General features: G+C 33.5%; 3 protein-coding genes and 1 long non-coding RNA gene across 4 annotated transcripts; 2 read left to right on the top strand and 2 right to left on the bottom strand.

Annotated features, from left to right (window-relative positions):
- Positions 1 to 2470: 2470 nt before the first annotated feature.
- LOC106721596 (cyclin-dependent kinase 20) lies at positions 2471 to 4278 on the bottom strand. The gene is made up of 6 exons (XM_014516559.2): positions 4026 to 4278; positions 3688 to 3876; positions 3378 to 3499; positions 3133 to 3247; positions 2759 to 2986; positions 2471 to 2600 (listed from the first exon to the last, which is right to left on the bottom strand). The coding sequence occupies exons 1-6, from the start codon at positions 4257 to 4259 to the stop codon at positions 2514 to 2516; spliced, it is 975 nt and encodes a 324-aa protein (XP_014372045.2). The 5' UTR covers positions 4260 to 4278; the 3' UTR covers positions 2471 to 2513.
- A 458-nt stretch (positions 4279 to 4736) lies between these two features.
- Positions 4737 to 6848, top strand: LOC106721539 (UDP-glucosyltransferase 2). The gene is made up of 4 exons (XM_014516498.2): positions 4737 to 5619; positions 5766 to 5988; positions 6120 to 6339; positions 6499 to 6848. The coding sequence occupies exons 1-4, from the start codon at positions 4801 to 4803 to the stop codon at positions 6797 to 6799; spliced, it is 1563 nt and encodes a 520-aa protein (XP_014371984.2). The 5' UTR covers positions 4737 to 4800; the 3' UTR covers positions 6800 to 6848.
- A 4105-nt stretch (positions 6849 to 10953) lies between these two features.
- On the bottom strand, positions 10954 to 12856 carry LOC123721878. The gene is made up of 3 exons (XR_006756326.1): positions 12377 to 12856; positions 11959 to 12042; positions 10954 to 10999 (listed from the first exon to the last, which is right to left on the bottom strand). It is a non-coding gene; the product is annotated as an uncharacterized LOC123721878 (long non-coding RNA).
- Positions 12857 to 14998: 2142 nt separating this feature from the next.
- On the top strand, positions 14999 to 16993 carry LOC106721564 (JNK1/MAPK8-associated membrane protein). The gene is made up of 4 exons (XM_014516526.2): positions 14999 to 15288; positions 15460 to 15669; positions 15916 to 16085; positions 16350 to 16993. Exons 1-4 carry the CDS (start codon positions 15056 to 15058, stop codon positions 16628 to 16630), a joined length of 894 nt encoding a protein of 297 aa, XP_014372012.1. The 5' UTR covers positions 14999 to 15055; the 3' UTR covers positions 16631 to 16993.
- The last annotated feature ends 3842 nt before the right edge of the window (positions 16994 to 20835 follow it).

The following is a 20835-nucleotide window of genomic DNA, read 5'->3' as shown; positions in this document are numbered from 1 at the left end:
ACTGATATTGTTCCCAAAAAATAGACCTAATCATTTAAAATTATTAATTAAAAGACATTGAGTTAATCTCATAATCTTAAAAATAGAATTGCTTTTGTATTGGACAGTGTCGAACTATGTTATCTATATAGTTAAAAAACTCGTAATATTCTCATATTATTGTAATATTTATATGATAACTTATATCATGGACGCATAAATAACATTAATGAGTAAATTATATACCATTTCCACTTGTGCAGCCATGACTGTCATAAAGTTAGCAGTTGTGCTGTTAATTGTATAGTGGAAAAAGGGTCTAACATTCAAGGTCAACTGTTATCACATAATTTCTACATAAAATAGAATAATAGTTAAAATAAACTTATAACACCAATTAGTTATAAAGGCTGTGGTTATAATAAAGGATATGTCATCAATTTGATTTACTCTATTTTAATTGATTTATGTTTTAAATACTGGATAATTGGGGCCCTTTATAAATATAATTCTGTCTTAATATTTATTTTGTATTTTTCTACAGAATTGCAAGAATTCTTGAAAAATCATATAATTATGTTATATAAAGACTCTTCTGACTATATATTTTGGGATTTTAGAAAATATAAGAATACATAAGTTGAATTGATATTGTGAATGGGCTAAAATTAAGAGCAATATTAAAGTAATGTAAAATGCGTAATTTTAAAAAGCATAAAGTGATATATTTCGATAACTGATTCATCCAATAAAGTGGTAAAAGTCAAAATGGATGACCTAATATAATAATATAAATTTTTCCATAATAAATCAAATAGAAATGTGAATTTACACGAAACATCAATGTTGTGTCAAAACTGTCTATAGGTATACTTCTTTTCAAATATCTTGTCAGCTCAAGGTCATCATCGCGTTACATTGCCCTCGATATTACAGGCCGACAAAATATAACGAACGTCGAAACAAAAACCGATAAATTACAGTTTTTTTTTTTTGGAAAAGTGTCAAAATAAGACCAAGTTCATGGTTCACAACCAATTAGAATCATAATAAATTTTTTTTTTGAAAATGTCCGACACTCCTTATATATGACAACTTCTATACTAGACTTTTTATCCACTAAAAGTTACATAAAATTGAGTTTCTTTTGCTGAAACACCTGAAGAAAAACTTATTCATTTTCTGCAGTCGAAACTCCCTGGATATTAAGATTACCTTATTAAGATATTTTATATATTAAGTTGAATTCGTAATATTATTAATTTGTAAATTATTTGTATATTCAATGTATATTGTGTAGAAAATAATATTTGTCTGCATTTTTATAATGTTCAAATGGTTAATTAGTTCTTATGATCTCTTAATGTTATGATTAAAACGACTTTATAGCCTAGCCTAGCTTACATAGCCTAGCCTAGCTTAACTATCTAGGGTATCTATCATCAAACTGGCAAAATATTTCTTTAAAATATATTTGTCTTATTTGAATGCACGTTCCAAATAGCTAAACGGTTAGGTTAACTACAATTTTAGTAGGTTCGTATAATTTACAAAGTTTAAATCTATAAAACCAATAGTTTAAATATTTTCTATTAGTTTCTGATACCAAAATCTCTGTATAAAACATATGTTTTCCCTTATCCCTGTTATTATTTTTTAATAAAACAGTGATCACAATATGTTTTAAACCAGTGTTTCTCAAAGTGGGCGATAACGGCCCCTTGGGGGCGTTTGAAACTAACTCCCCCTTTAAGGGGCTCAAAAAAAATGAGTGGCGTTGAAATTAATTAAAGTAATGAAATTGTGGTTTTTAAGTTTCAGGGCTGAATAAAAATTAGGAGGCGCTGAAATATAATTTATTTTCAAAGGGGGCGGTAAAAGAAATAAGTTTGACAATCACTGTTTTAAACGGAGATTTTGGTCTCAGAAACCAACGTTTAGTTTATTGTTAGTGTTGTACTCTATCATGACTTGAACCGTAAAAATAGATTGAAGTACATCTATATCTACTCTTAATAGATTTAAACCCATGATAAACTTATAAACCTTTACTGGAGACATTAACAATCAAAAATTGTATAATATAGGGGTACTGCTGTATAAAAATTACTGCCAAAAAAAAGCCTTGTCTATTTAGAGGTTGTGTGGTTAATAATCAAGAGTTGTGGATTTTTCGATATTTAACTTAAACCTACATTTGTTTTGTATTTTTTTTCCGGTTCTTTTTAAATAATAACCGACCAACCAATAGAAAAATTAAATAGTTATAAAATATATAAAATAGTTTATTTATATTTTTTTATTATAATTTTTTTTTTCAAACTCTATGGTATGAATGTGTACATCTATGTTTACTCCGTACCATAAACAAGCGATAGAGTGAACAAAACGCATGTTAAAACTAAAATTATTGGCTCAAAATGTCAACGAAGTACAATTTTCATTTTTAATACAGTTGTATTTTTTATTAATTAATCAAATAGTGGTTATGTGATTTCATGGGAATAAAAGTATTGAGATATACAAAATGTTTTTTATTTTGGTTTGTTGATGTTTGGCTTAGGCATGTCTTCAATAGCTGCTGGAGGCGGTCTGGTATGAAACCAAGGATGCCTTAGTGCCTGCAATTCAAACTTTTATATAGTGCCATAAAAATAACTACATGTTCTCTTTCTCTCTTAATATTAAGTCAAACTACTGATCCTTTTAAGCATAGAGAAGTTTGGAGTTCCAATCAACCAAATACAAGAATGGACCATGTTCATAGATTGTTACTAACCTCTTTAGCGGATATTCTTCTATCGGCATTATACAATACAAATGATTTGATAAGATTGATCGCTTCAGATTCGACACCAGGTAGGAGATCAGACCAGGGTGTTGGCGTGGATTCCGGAAATGTTATCTTGTGGTAATCGGGTAGCTTGGAATGTCCAGGCCATGTTTCCTCAGTCGGGGTACCTAAGTGCTGGAGAACTATAGCCAGCTGTTCGATATCAGATTCTCCCTGTGGGTATAAAATAAGAAAATATGAAATATTATTTGTTTTTAAAAGTAGACAACAGTTGATTGTAAACACGTTCATTTTCCAGTGCCTTTTGTTTCAAAATAGCAATAAAACTGTAGTAAAGTTTTGCGATTTGAAAAAATTACCGCAAAAAGTGGTTTCTTAGTAATCATCTCTGCTATAATACAGCCGACAGACCACAAATCAATCTTTTCACTGTAGAATCTAGCACCGTACAAAAGCTCCGGAGCACGATACCATCTGAAACCAGATTACATTTATACAGTTAAACTTCACCTAAATTTTCTGAGAAAAGTTCCATCTTTGTAGGTGGTATTAAAATTATGTGTTAGTAGATATCTGTTTTTCCTTAGTACAAATAGAAACTGACCGCGTAGCTACTTGGTGTGAGTACGGTCTTCCTCCGTCAGGCCAGTACAATCGAGCTAGTCCAAGATCCGCTATCTTCAAAATACCTTCATGATTTATAAGCAAGTTGGCCGGCTTTAAGTCCTTGAAAAAAAACATATGCTGGACTAGAAGTTCATTGTCACTCATCATCAACAAAATGTTGTCTACAGTGTTAGTAAAATGGAGATCTTCCACGTCTTGGAATCTCCAAAATCAGTCAATTATTGTCATCTTTCGCAATTGACTAGACTGTTACCAGGGCTATTGATATAAATACTAGAGAAAATTACCCTATGCATAACATAATGCGCATGCATATATCGTGTGCCTTTGAGTAACATCTGAGCGTATGTCTTTACGCGCGGGATGGTAAGTTCCTGTTGGTTGTGATGCAGCATCTCCCATAGACCTGAGCACATGTACTCCAGTACTAAGATCAAACTCATGCCCCGGGGAAACATCTCGTATAATTTTATTATCTGGAAATAGATAACGAAACAAATTCACTAGACGATATTAGTTGACCAACACTACCTTTACATCTCTATCTAATATTGTCCGTAACTTCAACTTCATTAATTACGAATAAAACTGATCTTTTACTAGATATATTTATAAAGAAACTGACATATTTACATCGCAGTAGTTGTAGAGCTTTAATTTCACGCATCACATTTATTGGTATTCCATCTTCAAGGTTTTTTATTAAAATCTTTTTTAACGCGACTTCGCGCCCTGTGGATAAATGTCTTGCTTTGAACACAAGACCGTGAGCACCTTCACCAATTCTACCTTCAACTGAGTAATTAGCCACATCCCTGTCCATTATCGAACTCGTTTTAAGAACTTCTAGTATATTCATATAAATTTATGTAGAAAACTGTACAGTGTATCAGTGCAATACAATTTGTTGCGAAGACGTTGCTATGGTTACGTGCGTCTTGATATGTTTTTTTACTGTGGCTTTTTTTATGAAATGCAATCATTTTTTTGCCCAAAAATTATAAATACTGTGTCTGGTTTTATAATATAGTTTATATTTAATTAACATTAAAAAAACATAAAACTTTTTTGAGCATTCGTAGCAAAATCTATTTAAACCGGTAAACGCTCTTTCGGGCAAATAACATCGCTTCCGTAGGAAGAGATCTTTTCATATCGCCTTTCTATGGCGGGCAAATTATTTCATAAGATTTTGGTTTATTTCAATTACATAGGTACAAACATGTATAAAAGTGATGCTTTTAACCTTGTTATAACGTGCTATTATTTACTTAAGTTTATAGGTTATTTGTTCAGCTGGGACACATATATGGTACATTATGTTACTTGAAGGTTTGCAATACATATCAGAGAACATTGCAGTTCAGACACGTTGTAGTCCAACGTAACATTTTACTAAAATGTGGTTAAAATCGGTGTACGTGGTAACCTTACTTTTCTATCATGTGGAGTCTGCAAGTATCCTAGCATTATTTTGTTCTTTATCATTTACGGATCATTTCGTGTACCGAGGTTACATCTCGTTACTTGCACAGAATGGACATTCTATCGTAGTTATGACTCCGTACCCGGGCCACTTCCAATATCCAGAAGTCGAGAAGATAGTCGAATTAAACGTCGGACCAGAATCGGCACCGTTGTGGGAGGAATACAAAATGTTAATGACCAATACCGATGACTATTATCCACGTTTGAAAGCTTTGAATGAGCTGTCGATAAAAGTAGCGATAGCACAACTCATGTCCAAACAGATGACGTCCCTATTTATGAACCCCAACGTGAAATTTGATTTAGTAATCACAGAAGCAGATATGCCAATATTGTACGCAGTAGCAGATAAGTATAAAGCACCACATATATCGATCACAACTGGCAGTGGTAAACTTCATCAGTACGAAGCTAAAGGCAATCCGATACACCCGATTTTGTATCCAGATGTTAATACGATTTATAATAGAAATATTACCAGCTGGCAAAAATTAGTTGAACTGAACCGTCAATATCATACGAAGAATGAATACTTCTATAACTTCCTACCGTTATGTGAAGTTGCTGCTAAGAAAATCCTTGGATTGGAAAGAAGTCTTCTTGACGTGGAATACGACATTGATCTCCTGTTCATAGCTGGGAATCCTGTATTATTGGGCAACCGTCCGACTGCACCAGCGACTGTTTATACGGATCGATTGCACATCAAACCAGGATTGCCATTACTACCGGTAATTTGTGTAGCATCATTGTGTTAGCAAGAAATATACTCGTCTCTTCTGATTCTGAGATAGTTTTATTGATAACTATCTCAGTGGCAGAAGAGACGAGTATTCATATAATATGTATCTGTTAACATAACTGTTGTTAATTTCAGGACCTAAAAGCTGTTTTAGATTCGGCTAAAAATGGCGTTATATACTTCAGTTTAGGAACATTGCACGAACCAGAACAATTAGAGCCTAAAATCCTAGAAGTTCTGGCGGATACGTTTAGAGAACTCCCATATTTGGTGCTGTGGAAATTGGGGAATAGGACTATTATAAATAAACCCGATAATGTGATTGCACAAATGTGGTTTCCTCAACAAGAAATACTGGGTAAGTTTTTTTATTTATCAAAAACTGCTTCCCTAGGAACTGAAAACAAATACTAGTCCCTGGAAAATTTTAAAGATTTCTTTTGAGTGCTGCTCAAAATTTTGATTTAATTCACGATTTTGTTTTTTTAGCGCATCCCAATATAAAAGCGTTCATAACCCACGGCGGACTACGTTCTTTGGAAGAGGCAGTATTCTACGAAGTTCCCATTGTTGGTTTTCCGATATTAAAGACATCAAAAGTATTTATAAACGAAATTACTCGACATGGCGCTGGGGAAATATTAGATCCATATTATTTAGAAAAGGAAGCATTCAAATCAATGATAACGACCGTTGCTCAGAATGATATGTAAGGTTTTATTCTATTCATAAAATATAAATAAATTAAGTAATGTTTAACACGAGTACAAACCTGTGCCTTACCTTTCAGGAACAATGGAAGTCTACTGTTTAATTACTGTTAGTATAACTATTATGAATAAATGAATGTATGTGCTTATTTTCACAGGTACAAAAAAGCTATGGCAAAGTTGAAGAGCGTGGCTTATGATCCATTATTATCAGGTCCCGAAGCTGCTGTAATGTGGACAGAATACGTGATTCGAAATGGAGGTGCTCGGTTGCTTCGAGCTCCCGCGGCTGAAATATCCTTCTTCAAATATTATATGCTAGATATTGTCAGTCTCTTCTTAACTATTATTTGTATAGGAATTTGGGTAGCGTACAAAAGTCTTTGTTATGGCATGAGACTACTGCGCTTGCGAATTCTTCGGAAACCTATTGCAGGAGGAAAATATAAAGCTCTGTGAATTGGTCATTACTTTTCGTGCTGTTAGAAGTTTAGTCCTTTTATTATGTGAGTGAATTGTAATAAAATTATTATTTAATTAAAGCGTATTTTACTGACCTGTTTCAATTAATAGTAAATTTGCGTTCTATACTTTTATATCCAAAAAATGTAGAAGATAGATGTGCAATCCTAACGTTCAATACTAACCCAAAACAAGAATAAAACTGAAATTATAGTCACATACGATATTTGTTTAAACAGAATGATAATTCAGAATCAAAAACCATCTTTATACTTCACAGCACAATTTTATAAAAGTATCCGAATAACGCAAACGTCAATAAAAAAATATTTGGGAGGCAATAATGTACAGCCACGATAATGCACGACCTGATAATGTACGGCCCAATAATTCATGTACAAACAATGGTTTGTTTGTACATGAATTATCAGGCCGTGCATTATCAGGGCGTACATTATTGGGGCGAGCATTATCGGCACGGGCCGATATTGTACAGCCAAATAATGTACGACCTGATAATTCGTGTCCCATAGAAAGTAGGTGTACACGAATTATTGGGTCGTACATTATTTGGCCGTACAATATCTTGCACGGACTGATAATGCACAGCCCAATAATGTACGGCCTGATAATTGGAAGCCAACATGGCGGCCACTAAGCTGTCAGAATCCTACTAGCCAATCAGGAGCGTTTAATTCTCTATGATTATGCTTCGTTTAGACTACTTTACTAGTTTAGTTGATGTTTTTGTATTGCGAAAAATTTCAAATCTCGCGCCCTTTTCGACGGTGAAAATTTAAAATAAATTAAATTAATTTAGTACATCATCCATAGGTTTTAAAAATTACTGGACAATAAATGTCCACATGATATTTGCATACTATTTTATTTTATTTAGTATTATTAATTTAGAAGCAATAACGGTGTATTTTTGAATGAATGAATTTTACAGTATGACATCCATAGTACTTCCTATTTGTAAAATTATTTCCTAAATTGATGATATGATTATGTATTTTGTATTCCCTTGTCTTTTTAATATGTTTCTAAAATCATATGTTTCTTGAAATAGAGTTCTCACTTTGGATATGCTCGAGTTTTTATGATTTTATTCAGCGATAATAAGGAATTTTAATAGTGAGAGAAATTTCAAATTAGTCCAGTAGTTTTGTAGTCCTTATAAAGCAACCAAACAATTAATCAAATTTTTCTTATTTATAATATTGGTTACCAGTTAATTTTATAATACATTATTTTATTCTATATTTTGTAATATAGCGATTTTACATAACATTCAACTTATTAAAATGTTTTGATAAAGCAATTCAAATCAAGATAAGATTTAGATGATGATATTAATTTATTTTAGTTTCTATTGAGTGTATATTTATATAACAACTCCAGGAAAATCAATTACAATCAAAACAATACAATCTACATATTTCGTTTTCCCTAAATTGCAGGCGGCCGACGGTAAAAAGTTTCAGTCAAAATTTTAAGTAGAGAGAAGCCCGAAGAGGAGTTATTTTTTTATTTTGTTTGCGAGGTTAATTTACCAAAATCATTTATATAAACAAACTTAAGTTGCTATTTGTAAGCTCAATTGTTGTTACAAGCTTACAATAATTTTCCTGACGTTTGGCGCCATAATTGTGAATAATTTTACCTGTTTTTCATAACTATATTTCTTGGTTATATAGAGGGGTGGGTTATATATCCTTGGGGACATTTTGGTAGAAACATAATTCAACACATCTACAGTTAATTCAAAAATTGACTGTCAACAAATTCCAGTTCAGTTCAATTTCAAATTTTTGTTGGATGCACACTTGCTATGAGAGCTCATTAAGATGAGTCATATAAAAAGGTGTTAAAATGGGCTAACTCTACTCAGCTAAGCTTTTTGTAAAATCAATAACTTTAGCCTCCAAAAAAATTAACCAGTTTATATTCATACAATGGGTAAGGATTAATCTTAACATTTGTAAACGCGTGAGCATTCGTGGTAGGACGCGTTACGTTCAATTGTATGTTTGCCTTAATTTTTGGAAAAAATAATTTGAAATGCGTTTTCAGATATGTACTAACATTTTTTCAAGCCCCCATACCCATTATAGCAAATAACCCCACAGAGCAATTTACTAAATTATCAATTCACCGGTTGGCTCTAGCCATCGCATAAAATGATATGATGGGAGGACTTTGTAACAGGATGGCCAAGACTAACAGCTTTCTGTGACAGTTATTTTGTCGTTACTAAGCTTTCTAAAGGCAGGGGCATGTGGGGTTCGACCCACTAAAACCCCCTCGGTGGCCAGACTCGAGTGCAAAACAAGAAGGTTCCGGGATCTCCAAGAAACGCACCGGAACGTTGTAAGACTTGTAATGAGTAATAAAAAGAGAGGTTATTTTCAATCTTTTATTGCTTTATTCAATAAATAACATTTTACAGAACGGGATTCCATATGTAGATCCTGGGAAACAAAGTAAAAAATTAACCCATACTTTAAATTTTTTAATAAAGTATTGTGATTTATACAATACAACCTAATAGAGAAAACTTTACAAATCAAAGGTTAATATATAAAACATATGTATGATAACAAAAAACTATATCAAAGAAACATTTACATAGTGATAATGAAAACAATTATCTCCTTACTATATTAACAGTTTATTCATATGCAGTTATAGAATATGATTTTATTTTTTTTGAATATTTTTTTATTGGGAAAGTTGTTAGTTATCGGTACTTGTACTAACTTTGACGTCAAAAACTAATTACATGTTTTCCAATTTTTTTTTTTTATGAGAATATTTTAAACATACTATGTGCCTCGGGGGAAACAGTTATGTGGGAGTCTCTCCCGGAAGGGAAGCATACCCACTAAACCACCTCTAGTTCCTCCTACGCATGGTAGTGGAGATACCCTGATGTATCACCACTATGGAGCTGGATCAACTACCTTAGGAAAGGCACATCGGAACTATAGTGCACCTTCATCCCGGCCCTCAGTGGGAGCTGGCGGGTCCCCCATACCCGCCAGCTCAAGGCTATTGTAACTATCCTTTTTAAAATATATACAAACTCTCGGTTTATACAAAATTATGAAGTAGACTAGGACATCAAAATTTGTATATCTTTCCAAAGGTAGAATTTGTTATTTGTGCAAAAGATATTTTATATATGTGATCGTCTAATTTAGGACTTTGTTCTACATTGTGTTTTTATAGTAACTGATTCTTTTAGGTTATATTAGGAGTAATGACTATTCACTTTCATTCTCGAATCCGAGTTTAGTATCTCTTAATAATTAATTTAAATTAAATGAAAATAAAATTTATCTCTAACATACTTGTAAAAGGTTTACAAGCTATATTTACAATACCCATTACAAGTATCTAGTCGCTCCCCTCATTTCTTAAAAAAAATTCGATTCGAAAATTGAACATTAGAGCGACAGACTGGGCAAATTACATAATTTAATTCAAACAAACGGTCCAGACAAGTTTGGCATTGCGTGTGACCGCATGAGATCAACACCACTTCGAGTGGGTTAGTCGCACAGATGTTGCAACGAAGGGGTTGAGGTTCGCGATCAAAATCGTGGCGGGGGGGAGACGCGGGCAGGACATCGGCGGGTACCAGAATAGGAGCCTGGACCACCTCCGGTGCTACCTGCTCAATGTTGTCTGCAATGACAACTTCTTGAGCGAATTCTGGGACGTTATCTACAACAGCCTCAACGCCTACGTCCAACAATCTGCTCGTTTGCACTCTCTAATCTGTTATAATTTGTTGTGGTCTTGGATTGCCAGCTGCTTGCCAAATTCTAAGGAAAACTGCCTCATACAGAGGAAGGTTCTGCATCAGGACTACAGCAGGATGAAAATTGTGTCCAGCAATTATACTGTGTACCGTTAAAATTTGGCAAATTGACAATCCAGCTGGGACAGTCAGGAATGACTAGCACTTCACTGTCAGCGATGCAACGTTCGAAACCGCGCATGACTAATATGACAGCTTTTCCTTCCGCCACCGACACAGTGGCGAAAAGAACAGGACTTAACAAGCCTTATTAGGCCACCGCATATTCCTCCAAGGTGAGTGGCTGAGCCGGCTGTGAGTTTCTCCTCCACTTCCGCATCAATGGCAGCACACTCTCGTAGAGCAGGTGAGATGCAGCATCCGGATATCTGTAAAAAAACATTCCAAAATATTTATTTCAAACTATATTACAAAACATATCATCTTGCTAATTTTTTTTTGCATTGAATAAACTACTGCACTGTTTGAATATTCTTTGACTTAATAATAATAATAAAAAATGTTTATTTAGGTTACACACAAATGTAGATACATAAAATAAACAAGGTACAAATTAGTTGGAAGGCGGTAACACTAAAAGGCCTGGGCTCGGCGAATAGCTTGCCCGGAACGACAACACCGATTTTCAGCCCTCGCCTTATGGAGAATAAACCAAAAAGGAAAAATGAATTTCTTAAGTGTTGGTAAATTGATTAATCAACGAATATTCCTATAGGGATGTTTCAAATTAAAATTATATAATTAATATAATAAACTGTTAACTATGTAAATAATATCTAATAATGTGAATAATAGAAAAACATAATGTGTCAAGAAAAATATCAAATCCCTCAAACTGTTATCAGGTACAGGTGTTATACCACTAAGTATTCCTAGTTTTTGGCTAGACACAAGATTTGATCTTTGATCTTCTCTTTAAAAGTGTGTTTGCTCATAGTTACATTCCTGAGCAGACTTGATTGACTTCTATTATCCTATGTTACTCCTAAATAACAAAGGACACTTTTTACATAATATTTACTGTATTATTTCAAAACACAAATGATTGCACTGAAGTAACTTACATAATCTCAACAACCATTGGTAGTGTTTCTATTTACACAACCACCAGTGTATATACATTGCACTGAAGATTTATATTTAATATTTGCATCACCTTACCTAATAGTTGATAATGCTATCATAGTTTTTCATAGTAAATCATCAATCAAAAGAAAAAATATACACACATCACTTTGGTATTCTGAACTAATTGAATGTCCAAATAAAGGGTCCATAAATAAGGTGGTATAAACAACACAATTCTTAAGAAATAGTTATCACTTACCTGGCAGCTTCTTCCTCATATATGGCATTCAGAGGAATACTCTCCTCTGAAGCCCTCCTCTTTAGTTCCTGGAACATTGTATTGCTGGAAAAAAAGAGGGTTATTTAATAACCTTGAGTAATTACTTTTAAACCGGGAAAATCCATTCCCACAGAAAAGGACCAAAAAATATAACATGGGCAGGGCTGTCTCAGAACAAAATATCCAAAATATTTTATTACATATACTGTCAAGCAAAAGTGCATATACAAACTTTGCACATAAGCATGAAATTTACAACAAAACAAGTGACTTTTAGTTGTAGTTGGCTTTTTACAATATTACTTACAGTATTCTTTATGAACAATAAAACAAGCCTGCAACTCAGCCTAAAGGTCATACACTAATAAAAACAAAGAAGGTATTTTTGTTATCTCACCAATTAAGCACCCAGGGAGTAGGGGAATGATTGTGCTGCCCAATCGTCGGTCCAGCTTTAAACGTTGAGTGTCGAAATCGCAGTTTTTGAATTACTTAGAGTAATAAATCCCATCCCGCAGTATCCAGTGCGCTGGACACCGGTCGCTGGCGCACCTCATGATTGTCGAGGCCCCCCTCGAGCGACTGACCACATAAAAGTTATCATCCCGAGAAAACCACCTCGAGTTCCCTTTGTAGGGAAACTACAAGAGGAGCTCCAGGTGGCCTGGGAGCCTCAGGGTGACGGGGATCGGGGACAGCTTGCTGCTCAGCCATTACTAAAAAAAATCCAAAATTTATAGTATTTAGGTGAATATAAAAAACGTTGTGTCGAAATCGCAGTTCTTGAATTTTAAATTTGAATAAAAAGCACGAGTGTGGATAATCCAGCCAAGCACTTTAGAAACGAAATGACAGACCGCGGTTAGATTGGCGGTTCGGTTGTTGGGTTTGAAAATAGTGTTGCCACACAAACAGTATAAAGTTTTTAAAAATTCCATCAGAACAAAAAAGAAATATTTGATTATCGTATTAAGTGAATCTAAAAGCCTCCGCAGACAAGAGACTTATTCGCACAATAGTCTAATCGGCACATAATGTGAATAAGCATGTATTAAATAAAATAAATAAATAAAAATCATTTAATTCAGACCATAATAAGTCCATACATTGTTAGTAAAATAATACTTCAGCGACTGACTATCGGTCGACCAAAAAATTGAATTGTGCTTAACTTTTAATTTTAAACCATATAAACATTAAACTATCGAGACTTCTTCATGTGCATAGCTGCAATTGGCGCATATACACTGCCGATTGTTTAGTTTACTCGTCGATTAATTCCTTTGCTGCATTTCCCCTGACGGTATTCACATAAGATGTGTACTAAAATTCTAATGCTAAATACGGCGAAAAATTCGAGTTGCTGTTGCCGCGATAAAGCATCGTCTTCACTCAAAGACGGACTGCTTGGGCACACTATAATCTTCGATAATGCAAACGAAAACTTTATTTTAAACTTTTACAACATGTTCCTATTATGTATGGAGGAGTAGTACATACTGTGCCGACCCTCCATAGGGATAAGGGCAGGTTGATGATGATGATGACAACATGTTCCTATTAACAATAATCAAAATAAACAACCAAGTCGTCATAGTAATTTTATTTAATTATTTCAATATGATTTTCTTCCTTTCTTTTGTCATTGTCATTCATTGTCTCACGTCTCTCGCCAGTAACATCAACGTCCTCCCTCGACGTGAAGACCGATAAGGTCGTACAATTTTCTCAAACTCTCAGATGTCTTTCAACTGGAGTTCAGTGGTTACTTCTCTACATTAACCTCACCATATATTAGAAACTGTCGTCTAAAGAAGTGTCGAATCCTTGTGTGTTTGGTTCGTCTGTGGAATCGTGACGTAGGTCATTGGGAGGATGTTTTACCAGCAGTTCCATCAGATCATTATTATGCACCATCATTAATGCTTCCGCATGAAAGATTCTTTAAACATCCTCGTAGAACAGTAGACGGAGCACTCTTCTCGGGAAAATTCAGAACCTGCAGGAGGTAATGAAGTTGTGTGAAACGATGAAGCTACTTCTCTTCGGCGATCCTAAAGGTGGTGATGTGGTGTTATTTCAACCTTTGCATTTTTCATAATTTTTATATTTAGAAATTGTTACGTTGACATTGTCACTGTAATTTTTAATGAAATAAAATCAATATATTTGGTGTGCCGTTTATTTATTACATCGATATGTCTGTTAAAAGATTGGTATTCTTGCTTCAGAAATTTAGTGCAGTCTTAAATTGAGGTGGAGTGTTGTGAATGGGATCTTCTTGAGGATCGAAAGAGGTTGTTGCACTATTAGGTTGATTCTATAAGGAAGATATATTTAAAACAGTAGAGAAAATATGTGCACGAGATAGAATTTTAATTTTATTATTTTACGTTGTTGTTCAATCAATTTATTAGTTTAATAATAAACATTATTTAAGTAATTTACAGTGTGTAATTCCTAACCAAATTCTATCAAACTGCGTTAAATCAAATTTATTATTTTTTAAGTATTTGTTATAATTTGTGTTACATTTTTTGTTATAGTGGCAACAAAATTTCTTTTCTTCATCCCAATCTAAACGAGGCACAAACCATAAATGACAGAATAATCTGTTGACCAATAAGAGACCAGGTGAGCTGACCAATCAGGGAAGTGGTCATGAATTATCGGGCCGTGCAATATCACCCCCGTACCGTTAATGTACAGCCAAATAATTCGTGTATAAGTAAAGCACGGCCTAATATTCCGTGACCAGTGGTCGCCAATTATCAGGTCGTACATTATCGTGGCTGTACAATATCGGTACGGTCTGGATAATGCACAGCCACGATAATGCACGACCTGATAATGTACGGCCCAATAATTCATGTACAAACAAAGGTTTGTTTGTACATGAATTATTGGGCCGTGCATTATCGGGTCGTACAATATACGGACTCAAATATTTAAAGAAATGTCAAATTGTCAAACTTATGTTACGAAAAGTTGTTTGTTTTGATTTTTCTAATACGAAATACTTATTTGAATATTATAAATAAAATTAAATAAATCATTGGACGTGAAATAATTTGGAATGTCTGTGGTGAAATCTTGCCCTGGCTTGTATTGTGGGCGGACTGATCTAGGCAATGGTGTCTGGAGTGAATGTGGTGCTTGCCCCCGAGGGTTTCGTACAAATGACTCAAGTTACTGTACTCCATGTACGGAAGAACCCTCCCTTTACGACTGGCAGTATCTAGGATTCATGGTTCTTCTACCTTTGGTGTTGCACTGGTTCTTTATTGATATGGTAGCGATCGGAAAAAGGTAATATTGATAATTTTTATGTCTATTTATTTGTTTTTAATGTCTTCAAAGAATTATGGAAGTAAATGAAAAAGTGAAAGCATTCATCATCTGCTATAATTTGTTGTTTTTGTTTTCACTCAATCAAGTTCAACACTTCAACAATAAAAAAGTACAAATTTTTACTTTTAGTAAATCTGGAGTAATAGCTCAGCATATCTGTGCATTTACTGAGGTAGTAACGGGAACCCTAGCAGCATTGCTAGTATTACCTCCGACAGGTTCAATAGCTTTGTTTGTGTGCACTCCTAAAGCTCTGTCTGATTGGTACACTCTTCTGCACAACCCACAACCTGATTATAAGGAAACATTGCATTGTACACAAGAAGCAGTTTATCCTTTGTAAGTGGTTAGTTTTATATATTTTCTAAGAAAAACATGGTATCTATTAATAACCAATCCATATTTAAAGTTCTACTTGAAATTTTTGTAAAAAAAATGTAAAAAAACTGTAGTAAGCACTAGTCTAGTTTTTCATAGGATCTGTTTCAATTGTTCAATAAAAAGTTTATTTTACTATAATTCTTTAGCTTTTTCAGATAGGTATTGAAAATTTTGATTGAAATAATAATTTGTCACATTTTTCAGGTACACAATAGTTTTATTGATATATGCATTCAGTTTATTAATGACAATACTATTGAGGCCATGGATTTTAACTTGGTACACTTTGAATCCAGGAAAGAAAGCTATTTATTGTGCTTTATATTTTTACCCAATACTTGTTCTCATACACACAGTTGCTGCTGGTTTAATATGTAAGTATCTTACTAATATTATAAATACAAATTTTTGGATGTATAGATGGATGGATGTTTGTTAGAAGGTACCTCAGATTGGCTCAATGGATCTTGATGAAATTTGGCAGAGATGTAGAACATAGTTATTTAATAAAAATGTACTTTTATCAAAGTTTTCATAAGTTCTAATTTAAAGGTAGTAACTGGTGCTACATTTATTACTACCTGGGGTTGATCAACAAGCACAAACAGTACTATACATTGATTTTTTTTTAATTACAGATTGTTCCTTCCCTTACATAGTGATTATAATTTCTATGATGACATCTGCGTCTCACTTCTCTATCAAGCTTGACCAATCAGCACCAGCATTATTAAAGTCATCAATTTCCAATACTAGAAATCTTGTCATATTAATCGGACACTGGCTGGTACATGCATATGGTATATTATCTCTGACCGGTTTCAAGGAATTATGGTATTTATCTCTCGTACCAGCACCAGCTTTATTTTATATCCTAACAGCTCAGTTCACGGACCCTATGAAGTTACACAATGATTGACAGATACAGTGCTCATATGTGAAGCCAATATTGAACTGACATATTATAGTATTCAATATTTTACACAGCTCATGGTCACCGCACTGCGCAGATAAAAATTGTATTTTACACAGCAACTTGTGTGATGTACTAAGCCACTAAGATATTTGATCTATATGGGATATCTTCTCGCTCACAGAGATTTCCCTAATCCGAGTTTCTTGCTTATCAAGGTTGTCTGTCAGGACTATACTCTCGATAGTCCAGGTTCAACTATGGTTTATAAACCATATAAACCGCAGTTGGTAACAATTGTGCACTTCTGCCCAATATGCTTATGTATACTGATGCTTGTTTTCTGGTTATTACACAGAAATGAAATATTGAGCCATTTTTTATGGTACATAGTGTATCTCTCTCTTGTTTTCTAATCGTATTATTATTGTGTATATAGTATATGTAATATATTTCGTAATTATAATTAAGTAAACTCTAATTTATTTGTATTAAATGATTATTATTTAATATTTAAGTGTTACAAATTGCAATGTATGTAAATAAATGGATATTAAATTTGCTTTTATTCTTTTTATTTCTAATATTGATACTGAAAACAATTACATGTTATTAAAAGAGAATTTAAAGTGTCTTACTACGATTTTTTAATTCTCAAACTACCCTCCTAATTCTAAGTTACCACTAAATAAATAAATCGTTAACTCTTTTGCATTAGAAAAGGCTATTTTTTAATTCTAGGCTATATGACCCTCAAGAAAATTTTTATTTACTAAAATAAGATGAACATTTAGCAATTTTTTTGGTGCTCATAACATACAGTACCGTCGGAAATTTGAAGCTTGCAGGAAAATTTAACATTTAATTTGCTTTGGAATTGCGTTGTTGAAAGGCGTAGCACATTTCAAAAAGAATAAATATTTTCGGGGGAGTATTTTTTACGGTCAGTGGTCGGTGGGCGTTTTTATTTTACAGCGCCCTGGCCGCGATAAACTTGGGGGTCGGGGTCAATGAACTGTGAGCTATGGCAGTGGAGGGACTCACACCAGCCACTCCAAACCTCGAGAGCCGCAATCCTCTGGGTTAGTTCGCATTTATTCATAGTGCCAATGGCAAGTTCTATTTGACCATTAGTTTTAACTTTAAATATTAAATTGACGCGTTTCATTGTTTTTATCCAATGTTTAAACACCTGTACATACATATACATATCAATACCTACGATGAATTAAGTTACATCTTGTGTGGAAGTCCCGTGTAAGATGTAACTTTATTCATTAACATATAACTTTAAATATATTAGTCGTTACCTATCCGTTTATATATTAGTTTATAAAACTTTATTCATCGGAGTGGTCGATATGTGATTTTTGGTTGCGAAAAATCGAAAATCTATCTGAATTTATTTTAAATGTAGTCCTAATACTAATAATATTTTTAACTCAGGTATAAATACTGTTGTAATGTACCACGTAGAAAATCTTTATGTTGTGTAAAAGGTAAGGTCGTAAATTAATGCTCGAAAGTGAATATAAGGTGTTACACGAACGTCGAGAAAATATTGTATCGTAATTAAATTGCATGAAGCAGCTCTGGAGTGTAGAGGATGTGAGATAGACGGCTCGCGAGCTACGTGACTTTGAAAGATGAGTTTTTAAATTAATATCCTTCGCACGGCTCAATACCACCGCGCTACGGTAAACGGATTTAATTCACGACTCGATGCCATCTCGAGACAAAATGCTATAGACAACAAAACACATTACATTTTTTTCTTAATCATTTAGAAGTGTTAGCGGAATTCCACTGTCTATGTCTGTCTTGTTCAAAAAAGAATTGTCATCCCTTACGTTTTTAGACGGTTAATCAAAGGATTCACATGAAAAATTATAGTCATTTTATGTTTTAAAATGAAACTGTGGTCCTAACACGAATATTTGTGACTATTGCCTTCGTATCGCATCGTCAATTATGTCAAAATTTTGTCGACGACGATATGATGGCGATTGTCACAATCATTCGTGCTAGGCCCACAGTACAGTCATTGTATGCACGAACACATTCTATTCTTTTCTTTTTAATTTTTAATACAAAATACTATAGTGAAAATGTAGGTAATATAAATGAAATAGGCTCAATGGCATCTCAGAAAATTACAGCGGCGGAAAATATTCAAATCTCTTCGGAATAAGGCCAGGATCCTTAGGGGAAATGAAATCGTGAAATATATTGGTAAAATGTAGATCACGTTAGTGCGACGTATCCGATTCGTTGTTCACAATTTCCCTGACATTATTTAGTTACAATTATTTCGACTGGTTGCGTTCTTAGTTTAGCGACAAGTTGCTCGGCCGATTCATTGACTTTTTGTATGGGCATCACCAATTATTTTATGACTCTTATATCGTACACTATTTATTATTGACACTATATTATTGACATCATAATGCTTTTTTTTTTCAATATAACCGATTGATTCTGAAAGCTTTCTTACAGTGTAAAATAGTCTGAATCGTACTTAGTATGTATACGGTTTATTTTTACCCTACTGATTACCTGACTGACAAGAAGGTAATGTTTTTCACGCGAATGTAAGTTTGTTTTTATGTGTGTGGTTTTGTACGTGTGTACAAAACACATGGTGTTGGTATTTGTTTTTTATTTTTAACAAAGTTGTCCCTCAAGACTTAACATAAGCTTTTATTGAAATGTTTTTTTTTTTGAAAAAATCTTGGCTTAAAAACATATTTCGGGAAAGAGTGCTTCAGTACCTCGAACGTGACGTTGACAAATGAGCATTTAAATTAGCTTCCCTAGGGAAGCGTAGCTACCTATTTGTTTGGTTACGTATTTGTTATTTTCGTTTATCCCGTATATTGTGTTATATTCCTTTAATACAAAGCTATGAAACAGTTATTAATATAGTCAAACCACGATAACTTATTTTTTTTAAAGTAGACATGTTACTCTTTTCGTCTCATCCTGTCGTTCAATTCAAAACCTTTTCTTTTAATTCGTATTGATGTAACGTCTATTTGTCTACCCACTTCTTACGGTATATGTTACAAATTAGGAAATGTTTACATCTAGACAAACGGCTCTTAGTATTAGAATGAATACTTGACTTAAGTGTTACCCTTTCCCTCGATTTAACAATTCGATTTAAACTTAAATTCAAAATGGATTCGCACAAAATGCTAAATTGAATTTTAATAACAATGGCCGCCATTCTCAAAACATGACAATGCAAAATATAATTCCTTTGTTATATAGTTGTTATTTTTTTATTGCACTTGACATGTAGGACGTGGGGGCTTTTGTGAACTGAGGAGGTGAAATGTCAACGTTGATATTTTTATTTACTGGATGCTGAAGAAAAAAAAAACAGATTTATAAGTGATCTTGACGAATTCAATTCTTTTCTTATTTAATATATATAAAGGTACTTGAAATGATAAAGCTATATTTTTTTTTGTTTTGCTTTCTGATATTTTAAATTTAACATATAAGTATTGTACATACATTGATCTTAATATGACTAGTAGAGTCGAGGTCAAAGCGAAAAATTACGTCACGAGTCACGACATAATATTGTGTTTTTCAGAACATATACGAAGCCTTCAACGTATCTTAGGGAATTCTCAGGGGAAATAAAGTAGTTGAAACTGTTTACTAGACGGAGGAAACATGTCCTAGACAAACATGCAATAGAGATGTATAACTTATTATCTTAGCCCAATATGATTCCCTGGCTGTAACACTAGTGAAATTGTTTTTTTTTTATCTACCGTTGGCTGTGTTACAATATTCTAATTTTATACTTATGTTGTTCCCACTATACTGCACTATCAGTATTACAGAATATAACCATCTGAAATAGAAGTGTTGTCAAGATAATTTTCAAGTTTCTAAGCATATTTAGGAACACATCCCTAGGCTGCTTAAATAGAACGAGTCAATAATACAACTCTATCCATTTGTTATTCTGCAATACACATTTTTTATTCCGGTGTACGAGGGTTTTAGGTACACCGGAAACGTGGGCTACATTATTTGCAGTTTCAAGTTCTAGCATAAGATAAACAATAAAGTTTCAACCATATTACCATATATTTTTACCATAGTTACGAAAAAATTTGAGTTTGCACCTTTAAAAACTGTTGTAGTCTGGTCAAAAGTGTTGCAGAACAGCGGTAGAGCACGCAAACAAT

Source organism: Papilio machaon, chromosome 17, assembly GCF_912999745.1.
Source record: "Papilio machaon chromosome 17, ilPapMach1.1, whole genome shotgun sequence".
NCBI lineage: Eukaryota > Metazoa > Arthropoda > Insecta > Lepidoptera > Papilionidae > Papilio > Papilio machaon.
This window is presented reverse-complemented; position numbering and strand designations above follow the sequence as displayed.